The sequence below is a fragment of the Giraffa tippelskirchi genome, chromosome 4, assembly GCF_054371585.1.
Source record: "Giraffa tippelskirchi isolate mGirTip1 chromosome 4, T2T-mGirTip1v1.2.pri, whole genome shotgun sequence".
In the NCBI taxonomy this organism is placed as follows: Eukaryota; Metazoa; Chordata; class Mammalia; order Artiodactyla; family Giraffidae; genus Giraffa; species Giraffa tippelskirchi.
Genome location: NC_137278.1, coordinates 87,663,942 through 87,682,142, shown reverse-complemented (window position 1 = coordinate 87,682,142; position 18,201 = coordinate 87,663,942). Strand labels below are relative to the sequence as shown.

General features: G+C 46.8%; 1 protein-coding gene and 1 long non-coding RNA gene across 3 annotated transcripts in view; one reads left to right on the top strand and one right to left on the bottom strand.

Annotated features, from left to right (window-relative positions):
* The window catches only part of TGFA (transforming growth factor alpha), a 110,834-nt gene that overhangs the window by 30,430 nt on the left and 62,203 nt on the right, over nucleotides 1–18,201 (top strand). For both annotated transcript variants that reach the window (XM_081587493.1, XM_081587494.1), the window contains exon 2: nucleotides 4,730–4,783. In XM_081587493.1, the coding sequence (XP_081443619.1) occupies nucleotides 4,730–4,783 (54 nt within the window). The remainder of the gene's footprint in view (nucleotides 1–4,729; nucleotides 4,784–18,201) is intronic.
* LOC145547150 (uncharacterized) lies at nucleotides 8,099–10,893 on the bottom strand. Its single transcript, XR_014083580.1, has 2 exons — nucleotides 10,535–10,893; nucleotides 8,099–8,472 (listed from the first exon to the last, which is right to left on the bottom strand). It is a non-coding gene; the product is annotated as an uncharacterized LOC145547150 (long non-coding RNA).

The window sequence follows — 18,201 nt, the reverse complement described above, 5'->3', positions numbered from 1 at the left end:
GCATCTGTACCTGGCTATCAAACCTCTTGCATTGAAAAATTCTAAGTCACACAATATTGCAGGTTTTGCAGTTAAAAATCCTGCCATGTTTGCAGATGAATTTCAGGTGTTGGAATATAATTCATAAGAGAAGATATCCTAGAACCTGGTACCAGAAGTTACTTTAGTACCAGCAGACCCTGGGTTCCCTGTGACCCATTTCCACATATTTTTGTCCCCTACATGGCTGTTCATGGGTGTCACCTGAAGACCTCGAGTTGTAGGTACCACCCTCACTTCCTGAGCTTCTGCTCTGAGCCTCATGACCCTGCAGCACCAAGCATGGCAGGAGAGGAAGTGAGATCCTGGCTGCCCTCCACACAGCCATACTCGCTTCTGCCTGTCTCTCCACTGGTTCCTGCCCCTCCGCCTGCATTAGGTCATTCCCCGCAGGCCTTTCCTCACCACCTCCTCTAAAGCTAAGACATCTTTCATCCAAAAGGACCTGCTGCAACCTCTCTCCACCCTCCCCACATCTCCCTGATGCCAAAACCTCACCCTTACTCCTTAGCTCAGGAAGCCTGGCTTAGGGGATTTGAAAGTGGATGAGCTGTGGAGCCTTGATTTTCTAGGGCAAGCAGCTCACCTACACAGTGGAGTAGGTAGGAGCCTGGAAGCAAATACCAGCTGTAGTGGAAGTGAGAGCAGGGCATGGTCACCTCTGCCGGGGTAGCCGGGGGCCTGACGATGCCTCTTCCAGGTCGAGGCCTTAGAGCTGAGTGTCTGCAGAGGAGGTGAAGCAGTCACCACGTCACCAGGTCCCAATCCCGTGCATGCATGCACGCATGGACGGGGCATCCTGCTCTGTGGTCAGGGGGAGATGGGTTCCCACATCCATTGGCAACATTTCCCCTTGGCCCTGACCTGTGAGCTCACAGGTAAGTAAAGTAGGCTGTCCTCTCTCTGGCCATTGTTTCTGTAGGAAGCAGCCACCTGCATTCCAAAAGCTGAAGCAAAAGCTCTGCGGCCCTTGTCCTTCCTGGAAGTCCGCCTGGGTTCCCTCTGCCTCGAGTCTGGGGTCTGTCTTTCACAAGGTCTTTCTTCCATTGCATATGGTTTTTCCCGTTGTCACCACACCCCTTTACTAAGTTCACAATCCTGAGATTCCCCTTGTTGGAGCTATTTAAACAAAATGGGATGCTGGCAGGAGCAGCCCAGAAGGGATTCCTGCATGAAGGGAGGCTAGATGGATGGCCTTGGGGCAGGCGAGGCCCGGCTTTGAACCTCAGGCGAGAGACACCTGTGGCCTCTGAGTCTCCATCTGAACTGTGCGTTGTCATCCCAGGGCCACTGGCAGCGGCCGTGCCTATGTCTGAACTGTCCCCACGCAGGTGCTCCAGGGAGGATTCCTGTGCTTCTGATGAGTCTTGGAGCCTGCCAAGGCCACGTGTTTCTGGCCTTCACATGGTCCAGCTGTTCCAAGCAAAGCCCAGGGGGCTGGAAGTCTGGGCAGCTGGGCTTATGGAGGTTATGCTGTGGGGAGTCTGGACATTTACACCCTTGCTTCTTCTCAGTAGACCTTGCTCATAGTGGGGGGATTGGAGGCAGTGGAAATATCACAAGAGGCAACAGATGGAGCCTCTGGAAGAGATGGATCAACCTGGTGCCTAGGCCCACTGAATCTGTTGTCTGGATTCTTTTGGGGGTCATAGCTGGTACCTTCCAGTGTGTCATGACAGCCCATGGTCAGAGGGACTGGTGTGTGGGGTGGTCATTAAACACTGTCTCAGGCATAGGAGTTGGATAGACTGGAGTCTGAATTGGGCTGCAGGAACTTCGGCAGATTTCTCAACCTGTCTAAGCCTCAGTTTCCTCATCTGTAAAATGAGGGTGTTTCCATAGACTGGACCAGATGTCAGGGAGGCTGGGAGGAGCCCTGTGTCATAGGTATGGTGAGGACTAAATAAGATAACGCATGTAAAAGCCAAGTGGTGGGCCTGGGACTGCCACCTGCGCAGTAAGTGGTACCTGTGCCCCCGTGAGATGTGAAAGAGGTCAGACCCTGTCTTTTGGGTCTGGGACCCTCCTAGCATGGTGAAGGAGAAGCAGAGGCCTCATCTCCCATCCCAGGGCTTCTGCTGCAGTTGTGTCTGAACAGAAATTGCAGAGAGAGCCCAGGGCATTGAAGAGTTTTTCCATGGGATTGTGGGGGGTAACAGAAAGGAACTGTTCTTGTACTTCTCAAATTTTGATTAAAAACCCAGTGTCCTTCCTCTGTGGAACATGGTGGTTTTGTAACCTCTAATTAGTTCCCGAAACATCTTTGCAAGTTCAGCAGCTGAGAGCTCCCAGGTAAGGAAGTCACCCCAAGGTTGAGGGAGCACCCCTCCACACGCCCTGGATGCTGGGGAGCACCTCTGCTCTCTCCTGGCTGTGGTTGGACAGTGTTTGCTGTCTAGTCCAGGTTTTGCTTAAGCAGAGGTCAGCGTGGAGCCCAGGAACTGTACTGACTGATGGACGGATGGATGGATACGGGGCTGGGAGGGAGAGGGGAAGGAAATGCATTTGTTCACAGACTGTTTGTGACAGCCCAGTGGCACTTCCTCTCAAGAGGTATACAAAGCACCTGTGAGTCTTTCCTTTCGGTTCCACAGGTCACTGGCCACCTTTGGCCCAGAGTGGTTTGTGGTGATGCCAGTAAAATCAGATTGTGGTAGGTCCCCAGCTGACTGGGAGAAACCTCTGAGACTTTTTCTTGCTTTGGTAGGAAACCCTCACTTTAATGCTTGGTGTGTAGATTACACAGTCGGCCTTTTAGATAATGCCCAGGGGAACCCTGAGACCTTGCTTCCAAAGGTAGTGTCTATTGAGCAGCAAGAAGGAATTACACAGGCCAACATGTGATTTCACTAACTTTCTCTCCTCGTCCCCCTCTGCCACTGCCTCCTGGTCTCCCCCCACCCAACTCCAGCACCAGTGTCAGCTTCAGCACTCTGTAGGAGTATTTGGGAAATTCATGCCAGGCCAGCAGTGAGAGCAGCCTGAAGCTTTTAGATATTCCTCATGTCAAAGGCTTAAAGGAAAGTCCTGAGCCGATTGCCTTATCTGTTCCAAGCGTGCCTCTCCCTTGAGAGTCAAGGGCTGGCGTGTCTACATCCTGAGTGCTGGGGGAAAGGATCTCCCCCAGCCTGCATGGCAAGGGGTATACTGTTCCTGAGCCTTGCGGTGGGGGTCACAGCACAGGGGTTTGCCTCTTTTCTGTGCTGCCTCTGGGCTAACCTATAGGCGGCCCAGCTAATTGCATGACCACCACGGCATCTTTTTGCAGTTCAGTTTTAGGAAATCATTCTTAGTTCACGCTGATTGCGTAACTCCTAGAGGTTCCTTCTTCGACAGACTTGTGCTGCTCTGTCTCCTCCGAGGCTGTAACGTGCGGGCGCAGAAGGTCATCTGCTGGCCGGGGTGGCTTTGGAAGTATGCGACCCCTCTGGTCCCAGAGCCTCCTGCTTAGGTGGGCCCTGGGCTTGGGGGCTCATGCCCACGCAGTTGCAGTCTGGACATACTTAATAGTTTTCCTTTCACATTATAAATGTGAAAGGAAAATGAAGTTCAATGGGACAGTGGGGTGTGTGCAGGGCCCTGAGGCCTTGGCTCTTGTGATCCCACCTACCGCCACCTCCCTGCCTTCCCTGGGTGGGTTCTCACCCCTGCCACCTGGGACCTGGACACCAGAAAGGCTGGAGTGAGGTGTGTGCCCCTCCTGGGCAGGGCATGGTGGCAGCTGCCCCATCGAGGCTGGTAGCCCTGCTGCGTCTCCACAGAAGACGGACATGGGTGAGCCTCTCCTCTCCCCTAATCCACGTACCCAGGGTAGATGTTGCGACACCCTCAAGGTCACCTGCCCACCTTGGGTTGGGACGACTGGTTTCTGGGAAGAAGAAACCCCTGACTGGCTTCCCTGCCCCCAGCTGGGTCGCTCATATCCGCACATCCATCCCCCTGCTGGCAGACCCAGCTGTCCGGGATCACACGCGTGCTTGGGTACTGTCGCTGGGGCCCAGGGTGCCTCTGGGGATCTGGGCTCACCCTGCAAGTCTCCTCACACCCCAGAGAGAGCAAGACCAGAAAGAGCACATAACGAATATCATGACACGCTCAACAGCAGGTACATACTTAAAGCCACCAAACTATGCACTTAAAAAGGGTTAAGTAGTAACTTCTATGTATATTCTATCACAATAAAACATATCTATAAGGTGTTTTAAAACAAGAAACATCATGACAAGTGGAGAGAGAGAGACCAGGAAAGAAAAAGCTTGAGATTTTAGTAATGCTAATAGGCACTTTTTTCCTGCTTTTTACACAAAAGGTCCCACCTATTCATTTTGTACTGAGTTTCACCGGTGGCTCAAGATGGTGAAGAATCTGCCTGCAATGTGGGAGACCAGGGTTTTAACCCTGGGTCGGGAAGATCCCCTGGAGAAGGGAATGGCAACCCACTCTAGTGGGTTCTTGCCTGGAGAATCCTCATGGACAGAGGAGCCTGGCGGGCTACAGTCCATGGGGTTGCAAAGAGTTGGACACGATTTAGTGACTAAACCACCACCACTCTGTATTACGTCACTACGACTGCCTGTTGGCCACTTTGTAAAACTGTCAACTCTTTCCCTTGAGAAGGACCCATCCTTGAAGCCTGAGAAGTTGGCTGCTGGCCAGACTCTCACCTGTCTTCTTTTCTTCCTCTTCACAGGTATTTTCTTGGCCGTGTGCCAAGCCCTGGAGAACAGCACATCCGCCCTGAGTGGTGAGTCCCATCCCGTCCCCTCCATGTGGGGTGGTGTATGGAAAACGGATGGGAGCAGCCTCTGGCTGCTTTGTGGAGCCTCTGCTACAAGCTCCCTCTGGGGCTACTGCCTGCTGAGCTCCCATGCATCTGCCCCCTGCACGTTGTCCCAGGGCCTGGGGAGTGCTCCTGGGAGGTCTTAACTGCCGACCCACAGTGACCATTCCCTACTCGCCGAGGGTGCACCTCTCCCAGCTCTGATCAGACAGTCACTGTGGGCAAGGGTGCTGGCAAGCTGAGCCTCATAATCCATCTAAAGAAGAACCCAGATTCCTAAACCCTCTTGTCTCCTTCTGCCTGGGAATCTTTGTTTAGTTATTAATATTTTCCGGTTTCTCTTTGGACATTTGTAGTCGCATTTCCTTTGTTGCATTTGTGAGATCCTGGGTCAACAGATTGGAAAGCTGGGAAACGTTGGCAGCAAACTGCTCATGGGCAGAGCCTCACAAAAGCGTCCCCTGTGATGGTTGTGCGCGGCTTTTAGCGTTTGTCCATGTGCACTAATATTTTTATACAATTAGTCGTGGCGAGGAAGTGATTTGGGTTCCTGCTTTTTAAATTCAGGGTTTGGAGTTGTGCTTTTTTCCATGTGGCTAGAATGTCTTGAAATGTATCCTTTTAAAATGTCATAATGTTTCATTCAAGTGGACACGTGCTACAATTAGGCTTTTCCCAGGGGATATTTTTGTTGTCTTCAGTTTAAATTATAATGCTCCCTTTTGATGCCTAGAAACTATTTCCTTCTTTTGGATTCTTTCCTTGGGACATAGCTCCAGGAGCAAGAGCATATATTTACGACCCTTGTAACAAATTGTTAAGTAGGTTTCCAAATGAATTGAGCAGGTTTTTATGTCAGCAGTGCACCAGTCTGTCAGCTTCTCTGTTCGCTGGTTGACATAGAGAATGTTCCCATCTGCTACTACAGTGGCCCCAGCTTCATCTCCCTAGTTACTTCAGGGAGGTGCCAGGGCAGGAGGTGGTGCTCTGTATTCATATATCCTCAGACCACCACAGTGTTCCTGGTACTTAGCTCTTCTCTTCCAAAGCTTTCTGTCCAAACATAGTAGATGATGCTGCCACTCCCACTGGATACCAGTGCTTCTGCAACCCCGCCGTGTCTGCCTGGAGCTGTTATCCTTGATGCACTTGAACCATTAAGGTGTCTGAGCCACTTGGTGGCCCATGATACCACAGAAGAAACTGCCTCTTGTCCTATGTGTTATACTTTGTTGGGACTGGGGGTGAAGTGTCCATCCATTCCAAAGCAGTGCTTTGGGAGTCCAGGGCCTACTCGAGTTTCCATGAAGTAATTCCGTGGACAGAGGAGCCTGGTGGGCTGCTGTTCATGGGGTTGCACAGAGTCGGGCACGACTGAAGCGACAGCATGCATGCATGCATTGGAGAAGGCAATGGCACCCCACTCCAGTACTCTTGCCTGGAGAATCCCAGGGACAGAGGAGCCAGGTGGGCTGCCATCTATGGGGTCGCACAGAGTCAGACACAACTGAAGTGACTTAGCAGCAGCAGCAGCAGCAGTTCTTTCACTTTTTAACTACTTCCCCTATCACAAAGGGCTCAGATGTGCATATACAGGGAGGAGGGGATAGCTTTGTGACCCATGCTATTTTCGCAATCGACCCAGCCCTCATCCTGAGATGCATTTACCCTCCGGGTGCACCCCCAGCCCATCGTGGTCCTCACTGTAGGACCTGGTAGGCCCAACAGCCGGGTTCTCCTCTGAGTCACTTGTAGATGACAGTTTGCAGTGATGGCAGAGGCTGATGCTACCCCCATGGGGATGGTTATCTTACCCCCTACTCCCGTTCCATCCATTCACACAGGAAAGGCCTAGGGGATGCTGTACCTGAGCCAGTCCCCTTAGGGGCCTGGCATGGCTCCTGCTGAGGCCCTTTGGGGTTTCCTAGGCTCTTCTGGGTAGACGTGGGAAAACCTGTGATATTTATCCAGAAAATGTCTATGCTTGCTGTGGTCGTGATCGACCTCTGTTCCATGTTTCTTTTCTGGGCTTGCTTCTGTGAGACAGGCTCAGGCTGATATTGGACATACTCTCCCCACGACGACTTAGGTTCAGAAAACAGTAGGTATGGCCTGCCCTTTTGCACACGACCCTGTAACTGGCTGAGTGCTGCTCTGTGGCCCAGTGTGGTGGGTGAGAGCTGGGGCAGTGCCACACCTTCTAGTGTCCAGGGGCCTTGAGATCTTGGTACTGGTTGGTGATATGTTGGGGGTGGGGGGCTGCCAGTCTGTCCTCTTGCACTGCTCTCTGTTTGATGGGTTACTTAGCTGTGGTACTTGTGCCCCAGAGAGGTTAATGGAATAGTTCTTTCCATGTTTGCTTACTCTCTGCCCTGCCCTGCTGGACCAAGATACGAATCCAGAGAGGGCTGGGTTAGTTAGTAGATAAGTCCAAATGGTGATGACCATGCCATAGCCACTTGTCCAAGGGCTAGGGCTTTGTGACTAAATCAGGCTTGTTTGTTCAACTTTCTTTCCCTTTAGGGTGACCTTCTCATCTCCTGGAAGACTCCCCAGGCCCTTGTAGGCCTTGTCCACCCCACCCCGACTCTGACCTCTCCAGACATGGCTGAAATCTTGTGGGTACAGCTCAAACTGGAGACCCCACCAGCCACACTCACTACACCAGCACTGGGATATATGTGTGTTTAACTCTTAGCTAATTCAGCAAGTAAAACTATTTGTTAATGTTTATAATAGAAATCTTCATACATAGAAAAGGAGAAATAATAGCAAAATCAATCCCCATGTATCCATCACCCAACTTCAACACCTAGCATCTCTCTGCCATTTTTCTTTCATCTGTTGTTTCACCTTTTTGAGTTTGCTCTTTGTTGGTATAGTTTAAAACATAATCAATTTCTCTTGCGACTATTACTTGTATCTAACAGATAAGAACTTTTAAAATGAAACCATAGTTCAGTTACACCAACAAAAGCAATAGTAATTCTTTTTTATTAGATTCTTAATATGGAGGGTAGATGACGCTGAACTCAAATTTGTGGCATTTTATTTAATTTACATTGCCTTTTATGTTTTCATATTTTGCTTTCTACTTATATTTCCTTTCAGGTTAACACTGCTTTTACAAAATGTGCTCATTTGTATACTGGGTGACTGACTTTCACATCTGAGTCCCTCCTAACCCTTATGCTCTGGAGGTTGGTGGGCTCATTTACTGAAACTATCTAGATGTGAAGATGGGTAATTTTAGGACAGAAGCTATGAGAGCTTCACCCGTGGTTTAAATATGCAGATTTATTCACTCTGAGAGTTAATTGCAATGAGAAACAGTAATGAACACAAGAAGGTTTTGGTACATTCCTGATTGGTGGTGCTGGAACAAAGGACTGCACACTTAACTCAGAATTAAGCTCTAACATTTTGATGGAGCAGCATAGACAGAAAATTGCAAACTCCACATGCCAATCAAAAGTGGAATATGAGCTTGAAGGAACAGGGGCTGATCCCATGTGGCATTCTTGTGCTTTCCTCCCCAAAAAGTTCAGTGGTCTCATGACTTCATAGTTGCTCTTGGCTTTCTTGTTTGAGGTTTCATTGGTTTCTTTCAATCTTCCTTTTTATAAACCCCAAAATGTGGAGGGTAGATGATGCTAGAGGCATGGAAACTGGCATTATTATCATCAGAAATGCTTCTCAGACATTTGCTTCAGGTGGGACATTGGAGGGATATATGCTTTAGGCTGGAGGTTAGGAGCCCTGCGTGTTAGACCCATCTGGTCTCAGTTCTGCCATGTCCTCAGGCAAATTATTCATCTGGTTCCTGTTTGGATGTTGGCCTTGACTTAGGAATAACCTGTGAAGTTTTTCACATGACCACTGTGATGGATTGATGGAGACTGCTTGGAAAGCTTTGGTGAGGATTTAGGAGGCAGCCTTCAAAGTATCAGTTCAGTTCAGTTGCTCAGTCATGTCCTATTCTTTGTGACCCCATGGACTGCAGCACACAAGGCTTCCCTGTCCATCACCAACACCTGGAACTTGCTCAAACTCATGTCCATCAAGTCAGTGATGCCATCCAACCATCTCATCCTCTGTCGTCCCCTTCTCCTCCTGCCTTCAGTCTTTCCTAGCATCAGAGGCTTTTCCAGTGAATCAGTTCTTCACATCAGGTGGCCAAAGTATTGGAATTTCAGCTTCAGCATCAGTCCTTTCAATGAATATTTAGGACTGATTTCCTTTAGGATGGTCTGGTTGGATCTCCTTGCAGTCCAAGGGACTCTCAAGAGTCTTCTCCAATAGCACAGTTCAAAAGCATCAATTCTTTGGCACTCAGCTTTCTTTATAGTCCAACTCTCACATCCATACATGACTACTGGAAAAACCATAGCTTTGACTAGGCGGACCTTTGTTGCCAAAGTAATGTTAGGAATGTATGGCAGTGGTCAATTGATGATGCCTGCCATGAGCCTCAGATTCACTGGTGGTAGTGTGACTGCCGTGTGTCTCATTCTCTCGGAGCCAGATGCTCTTTTACATTTGGGTTCTAACATTATGGGCTTTTCAAGTGGTGCAGTGGTAAAAACAATCCACCTGCGAATGCAGGAGACGCAAGAGACTTGTGTTCCATCCCTGGGTTGGGAAGATCCTCTGGAGTAGGAAATGGCAACCTACTACAGTACTCTCACCTGGACAATTCCACAGACAGAGGAGTCTGGTGAGCTACAGTCCATGGGGTCGCAAAGAGTCAGATGTGACTGAACAACTGAGTGTGTGTGTGTGCACGCATGCACACACACACACAGACACACACAGGCTACATTATAGTTGCTGGACAACTTCTCTGTCCTTGTCTCCACCACAAAGGTGAACCCACAATGAGAGCCTCGCAGTGACAGACGGCAACCACAGCTGACTTCTTAGTGTATGATTTAGAAAATCAGTGCTCTAAGAAGTCAGTAGTCTGCGGGCCGGGACAGAAAATTTGTATCTGTTTGGTTGTCAGTTTGTAAAGCTTGCAGAGAAATATTAGCTGGAGGCAAGGTGAGGATGGCAGCACTTACAGCTTAGAACCTCACCCTTCCTGGGGAAGAGTTACAGCATATCTTCAAAAGCCCCTGTTAATGCCCCTGACTGGGGACAGAATACACCCTGATTAAGTTATTGGGTGGCTGCTTGCTTAACCCTGTGCAATGTTGCCTCGTTCCCAGGCTGCCCATCTGGTTCTCATATTTTCATGAGACTCATTCTAATGATCCAGGGGTGTGGTGAGGGCCTTGCTCAGACACCTGGGAGCCAAGCTCCTTCTGTTCTTTGCCTAATTCCTGGGTGATTCAGGGTGGCTCTTTAAACCTCTGAATTTCTGCTCCTTCCTCTAGCCTGTGTCTGTTGACACCCACTTGGAACCAGGCAATGTTGGAAACCTTACTTAATTTAGCATCTGGGAGACTTTTCAAAGGCGATGATGAAAGACCATGGAACATTCATGGTGGCGTCATTCAGGGGGACGGTCCCTCTTATCAGCTTGCATGGGGAGACGGTGGGCAGATTTGGTGGGGGCTTTGGGTTTAACTGTTAAGAAGGGCACGTTTGGGCTGGGGCTGTGGAGGGAGTGCAAATCAGATTATAGGGAGCAGTGTTTGAAGACAGGACTTTGTTTGGAAAACAGGTAGAGCACAGGTCAGCCAGCAAGCCAGGGATCTGGTTATTGCTCACCTCTCCTAACAAAAGCTTTTCAGAACTGCAAACTGCTTCCCCGTTCCATTGTCTGGAGTTTTCCCACGTGGGGCTGAAGGCATTCTAAAATTAGAAAGCTCACGTGTTCTGCCCAGGTACAGGGTTCATGGTTCCAAATATGTGTCTGTAGCACAAGAGGCTTGGTATGACTTTGTTAGGGGCTAAAAACACAGACAGCCGTGGGTGCGGGGACTAGCTCACTGTGGAGGATGCTTGGAGGAGCGTGGATCCTCAGGAGAGAAACAGGGCTTGTTTCTCCTTTCTTTGTTAGGATTTCTGCTTATCACACAATTCCTCATTTTACTTTCTACTTTTTGCAGAGGAAACTGTGCTGTGTCAGAAGGCAGGTTGCTCATAGTAGTAGACACACCACAGAATGTGGAATCCAGGATCATAATTCTGACTCACTAGCTGTGTGACATCTGTAGAGTTCTTAACCCCAGTTCCCCCTGGATAAAGTTAAGGAGTTGGATTAAGGCAGTGTCTTTTCAAACTGTGAGTCACAAAATCACTCTAGTGGGTCACAATCAACATTTTTTAAAATGAGATTGAAGAACTTAGACTAGAGAATTTCAGAGTGTATTACATGAAGGAGAGTCGGATAATGTCTCATGATACTCTTTTGGTTACTCATGGATTTGTATATTGGCCTTCTGCATTTGTTTACTTGTGTAAGCTGCACCCATATTGCATCCTTTATCACTTCCATATTTGGTTTCTTCAGTGTAATAATTCAGACACTTGCAGAGTAAGTGCCTTAAAACTTTGCAGACGTGTACATTCCCCTCCACACCTAGTCTTTCATAGCTATATTGTTCACCCCTAAATTGACAACAATACTTTTCACCTTTATCAAGTCTTTCCAAAACACTGCACTTGTAATAAAAAAACAACAGCTCTTTCCTTATGCATAGATATTTCATTAGTATATGTAATATGTAGTTATGTAAATACAGTAATGAGTGCTATTGACATGAGCAGATTTGGGAACAAACACACGCGTTGTCTTGGTAAATAAATATCTTCAGTGTTAAAAATAGAAATGGGTGGTAAACTAGTGTAGCCAACTGATTGACCTTTTGCATGCTGAGGACATTGGTATAGATGTTTTAACAAAGGAATGGAGAGGATGGATAGGGTAAATCAAGGCCATGGTTTAAGTTGAGCTCAGATAAGTGAACATCTGCCAGCTTTGAAAATCCGAAGTGAGTGACACAACTCCTGGATTTCTGAAAATCAAGACCCGTAGAAGCCTACTGTTCTCCTACTTTTTAGCTTTTGACTTTTACTTAGCACCCACTTATTAAGTACTACCTTCTACCAGGCATTGTGCTAGGCCCTGGAGATACACATGAGAAATCAATATGAGCCCTGCCATCAGAGGGCATAGAGTCAGGCCAGTGATGTTGATGATTTTTACATCTCAAAGAAAATCATAAACACAGAACAGGTGATCCACCATATGGATTTCTTTGAAGAAAACACCCGCCTCTACTATATTCAGACTTCCCATTTTTAATCCAAGTGCCAAACTGTGTACTTTTTCTTTTCTTTAATAAATTGCTTCTTGCTGAGTTTGGCTTGTGAGGCCGAGCTGGTTTTCTATGTGATTGATCACTCCTGGGCTGTGGTTGTCATCTATGAAGCTGGCATAAAGGGCATCTTCTGGCAAGCACCTTATATAGCAGGAACAGTATCTAACCACACATCAGCCAAAAGAGTCAGCCTGCAGAGAACCACAGTAGTAGTAGTAGTAGTCAGGACCCATGGTCTGTGGCCATTTACTCTGTATCTACAATGAAGATCATCCTAATGCCAGCTGATTACATCTCTACACCTCTTAGCTCAGAGTCTCAAGAGAGAGAATTGGATCAGTGTGTCCTCTTTGGTCCGAGTGGTCACCCAGCAGCTGTGGCAGGGTTGGGGGTAGGGGTGGGGGAAGGCTGCAGGTAACAAGATGCCAAAGAGCAGGGTAGGCCTTGGACAGGGCAGAGCCCCTCAGGTGACCTGGAGGGGACAAAGACCAGCATTCTTTGTCCAGACCAATTCTTTGAATCATTCATTCAATCAGCAAAGATTTATTGAGTACTTACTATGTGCCAGACCTTGATGAAAACAAAATCTCTGTTCTCAAGAACCTTATACTCTACTGGGAAAGATAGATATACTATTATATTTTAATCTATCAAATTGGCATATTTTTGAGTGTGGCAACACTGAGTGCTGGTGTGTGTGAGGTGAGACAGCTATGTATATTGCTTATGAGTATGCCTGTTGGCTTTCTGGGAAAGAGTTTAATATTAATAGGGAACTTGATTCCTTAGTATTTGTAAGAACCTTATAATTGTCCATGCCCTATGATCCAACAATTAACTTTTAGCCATCTATTTTACAGAAATAACCAGGGATGTTAGGTTAGTATCCACTATAGTAAAATACAGCCACTTTAAATGTCAGCAAGAGGGAAATAATTATGGGTCAGGTGATTAGATTTTAAATAAAAGCCCTTTAAAATCATGCTGATGAAGACTATTTAATGATTGGGAGAAAAAGTTATATGTAAAATTGACTACAGTATCTCATGTAAATAAATAGAAAAAAGTGTATATAAAATTGAATATAACATCTCAATTTTATACACTGTACACACAGATGCAAAAATAAAAGGCAAGCATCATATAGTATTAACATTAATTATCTCTGAGGAACTAAAGAGCCTCTTGATGAAAGTGAAGCAAGAGAGTGAAAAAGCTGGCTTAAAACTCAACATTTAGAAAAGGAAGATCATGGCATCTGGTCCCATCACTTCATGGCAAATAGATGGGGAAGCAATGGAAACAGTGACAGACTTTATTTTCTTGGGCTCCAAAATCACTTCACATGGTGACTGCAGCCATGAAATTAAAAGACTCTTGCTCCTTGGAAGAAAAGCTATGACCAACCTAGACAGCATATTAAAAAGCAGAGACATTACTTTACAAGCAAAGGTCTGTCTAGTCAAAGCTGTGGTTTTTCCAGTAGTCATGTATGGATGTGAGATTTGGACTATAAAGAAAGCTGAGCACCGAAGAATTGATGCTTTTGAACTGTGGTATTGGAGAAGACTCTTGAGAGTCCCTTGGACTGCAAGGAAATCAAACAAGTCAATCTTAAAGGAAATCAGTCCTGGATATTCATTGAAAGGACTTATGTTGAAGCTGAAACTCCAATACTTTGGCCACCTGATGCGAAGAAGTAACTCATTGGAAAAGACCCTGATGCTGGGAAAGACTGAAGGCAGGAGGAGAAGGGGACGACAGAGGATGAGATGGTTGGATGGCATCACCGACTTGACGGACATGAGTTTGAGCAAGCTCCAGGAGTTGGTGATATCAAGAGAAGCCTGACGTGCTGCAGTCCATGGGGTCACAGAGTCGGGTATGACTGAGCAGCTGAACTGAACTGTATGGGAATATAGCTGATTTTAATTTCCTTTGTACTTTCCTGTTTTTTCCTATCCTGTCTACAGTGAGCATTTTAAATACTATAGTCAGAAATAAAAGGAGCTACCTTTTTAAGAAGACAGAAAAGGCCGTGGCTGACATCCTGCCCTGCCCGTCTTTTGGCCAGTGTGAGCTGACTGCAGGCTGTCACGAGGCTCAAGCAGTGTCGCTGTTTGTGGAGCACAGGGACCTGCCACACTGGCCTACATGCTTGGCACCTACCTCCAGGGACCTCGCTGTCTAGAGAGGTTGACCCCAACAGAATACTTGCCAGCTCACCTCCAAGTTCTGGGGTTACTCATCTAAACTCTCCTTTGGTGGCCCTTTGGCTCCTATATAATGCTGATCCATTCTTTTTTTTTTAGCTTTAATTTTATTTATTTATTTTTTAATCTTTAATTGAAGTATAACTGCTTTACAATGTTGTGTTGGTTTCTACTGTACAACAATGTGAATCAGCTATAAGTATACACATATCTCCTCCCTCTTGAGCCTCCCTCTCATGCCCCCTCTAAGTCATCACAGAGCCCCGAGCTGAGCTCCCTGTGCTAAACAGCAGCTTCCCGTTAGCTATCTGTTTTACACATGATAGCCCAGAAATCAGCACGTCTGATTCTCAGCAAAATGTGGTTAAGGCCCAAGGGAAAGAAGCTGAGTGGTAGATACGTGCCCTTGTAGGCTGAGGGGCTTTCTCCTTAAGGCAACAACCTCATCCCGTCCCTGGAATTCTTACTCCCCTTTGCTGGACAGAGCTGGTTTATGGGAGACTGTGAAATGTTTGTGTTCCAGTACTGACTTTCTAGCATCCACCCAGAAGCTTGGTAAAGATGATCCGAAACCTCAGAACTTGGGCCATCACTTCAAAGCATCCTCTTTCTCTTTATCCTTGCTGTGATGAAATGATGAACACAGCAGCTTTGGGGTAAGGCATCAGCTTTGTTTTCTGAGAGCCTGACCCAAACTGTCCCTTTCTGAGTTTGGGGAACAGCCTCGAGTGTCTGGTTATTTACTAATGGAGGACCTTTAGCTGTTTTGATGGAGCCAGGTTCAGATGTCCTCCATAGCAGCGCAGTAACTGTTCATTCTGAATCTCTCTTCTCTCTAGAAGTCTGTATAACAGAAGGTGATTTCATATGTCTGACCATTGTATTATTAGACTGTATTGACTAGTGTTTCTTAAATACCAAAACATGCTAGTACTAATCAAGGGGGAAAATGGATAAAACAAAATAGAATGGGGGGCTCAATTTTACTCACACTGATGCCATGGAGCTGGGGTTCAGAGGGGGATACTTTTCTTCCCAGTTGTCATTTAGCAGCCTGGCTAGGAAGCTCTTTTTCTAGGCCTTTTCTGTCCCAACTCCTGGGGGCTTGGGGCTTCCCTCGGAGCTCAACTGGTAAAGAATCCTCCTGCAATGCAGGAAACCCCACGTCAATTCCTGGGTCGGGAAGATCCCCTGGAGAAGGAATAGACTACCCACTCCAGTATTCTTGGGCTTCCCTGGTCGTTCAGATGATAAAGAATCTGCCTGCAATGCAGGAAACCCCAGGTCAATTCCTGGGTCGGGAAGATCCCCTGGAGAAGGAATAGACTACCCACTCCAGTATTCTTGGGCTTCCCTGGTCGTTCAGATGATAAAGAATCCGCCTGCAATGCAGGAGACCTGGGTTCAATCCCTGGGTTGGGAAGAGCACCTGGAGGAGACAGTTCACTCCAGTATTCTTGCCTGAAGAATCCCCATGAACAGAGGAGCCTGATGTGTTGCAGTGCCTGGGGTTGCAAAGAGTCAGACACGACTGAGTGACTAAGCATGCACTGGGGGCTTGGGATGTAATAAACATCTCTCCCTGCCTTACACAGTAGATCTAGGAAGGCACTTTTGAAATCTTTAAAGTGAAAAATGTTAGATCTTACTTGGAAATCTGCCACTAATGAGTCTCTCAGGTGCTCTGGGGCATGACAAATGGAAGTATAATCATGAATCACATAACCGTCCACAGGAGCCTCTATAACAATCTGGATGTAGCAGGCTGTTCACCTAATATTCCATTAAATAACCATAGCCCAGCGCAGTGAGAGGCTCTGGAAATCTAGATGTACATCTAACCAGAAGATAATCGCATCATCATTGTCATTATAGGCAATTTCCTAAGGATTTAACCCTAGGTCAGTGCTTCACAAACTTTTTCAGAATAAAGATCTGATTTGAACCTCAAAAGTATGTGATGCACCACAGACAGTAGTTGTCCCTTTAATATTAAATTCATATGTAAAAGTTGCTATGAGAACTCAGGAACACTTTGAATTTGTATTTTATTGATCACAATAGAATTCACATAGTGACCTAGCACTTTCAGAACTCTCAACATATGCTGGATACTGTTCTACATATCCTCATTTAATACCTACAACTCTAGGAAAAAGGAGCTATTATTAGTCCCATTTTACAGTTTGCAAAACTGAGGCAGAGAGAAGTAACTTGCCCAAGGTCACACAGAAAGTGCCAGAGCTGAGCTTTGAATCCAGGAAAGGAGGGGGAGAGGGAACCCCAACATGCTCTTTGGGAGTCATCAGGGAAGGCTTCTCACAGGAAGTGATTTTTGAACTGAGTGTTGGAGAAAGAGATGGAGTTAGGCAGGCAGACTTTGGGGGTGAGGACGTGCTTGCAGGTGTGTGGAGGTGAGGCTGGGAGAAAGTGGTAGCTAGTTGAACAAAACCACACATGGACTTTGTTCTCAAGTGTATAGATTATCAGCACTGTAAATGTTTTGCCTGGATATAATCACAGAGAGGTGCTTCCTAAAGGAAGCTTTTCATGGATTTACCTAAGATGGCTGTCAGTAGGCTTTTGAAACACAAAGGATTAAATCTGTAGAGCTCCAAGGTCACAAAGTCCATGGGGATAATAACACAGCCCTCCCACCCTTCAGCTTTAGCACGTGCGGTGGCCCTGTCTGCTCGCTGCCTTGGGTGTATACGCAGTGGGGGTGGTTTCTAGGCTAGTCATTCTCAGTTATTCTTGGAGCTTCAGTTTTACTTGATTTCAGCTTCTCATTTGCAGGTGAGAGAATTATGCCTTTTCACCTGTTTAAGTATGGCTTGATGAAAAGCTGCCTAAAAATAAAGATCATAAGGCTGATAACACAGTAGTTACAGTGGTCACTAGAGTCAGCTTGGGTTCAAGACTGAATTGTGCCCCTTGGGAACTCTGACCTTAGGCAAGTTACTTAATTGCTCTGTGCCTCAGTTTCCCCATCTGTAAAGTAGAGGTAACAGCAAAGTGTCCTTCATAAGGTCATTGTGAGGATTAAAGAGTTGGCATGTTACATGTTCAAACAGTGCATAGTAAGGCCTGTGTATTGGTCACATAGATCTTTTCAAAAATATTGAGAAAGCAGTGATACACATGTGAGAAATGATACCTGAAATACCGAGATGGCCTTAGCCGGTTGGTAGCCAGGATGTGAGTTGAGTTTAAAGTTGTAAAGGACCACACTGTGGGTAAGCCACATAATTCTACCCCTGGGGGCTTGCCCTTGAAACTCAGAGGACAGGTCAGAGGAAGCCCGCCTTGGCTTGTTGGGAAGTGGTACTATAGAACCTGCTACTAGAGGATGCCCCACAGTGAAGTTCTCCTTTTAGAATTGTGGTACCCAGTGCAGAGGACACACATCCTACCCCTTCACTGGCAGTGATGGGAGGCGTGGGATGTTGTGCTCTATCCTGAGCCATGAGATTTAGGAGGGACGTAGAGAAGCTCAAGAAACTGAACCACCACAAGAAGTTGAAGCACAAGAGGGCTGAAAAGTGAGGTGAAGTTTTCAGCTCCCTGTTCGAGGTGCCTGGCACAGATCCCAGGAGCACAGAGGTGGAAACGCTCAGTCACATGCTTGAGGGATTTACATGGACAGCCTTTGACACTGTTGTTTGAAATAAAGTGAGAATGGGCTGCCCTCCCTTCTTGTGAAGGCCTCAGGGAGAGGCTGGTGATCCCACGTGGGGGCTGTTTGTAGTGATTTTAAGAGACATGTTCACTCCTAATTCCTCTTCAGATTCTAGTGATTTCAGAATCTGAGTGGAAGCCCAGGTTAGAAATGTATAAAGATAGAGAAATAATTAGATGGTTAAACAGAGAGCATACCTAATTAAGGAACAAGAGCTAT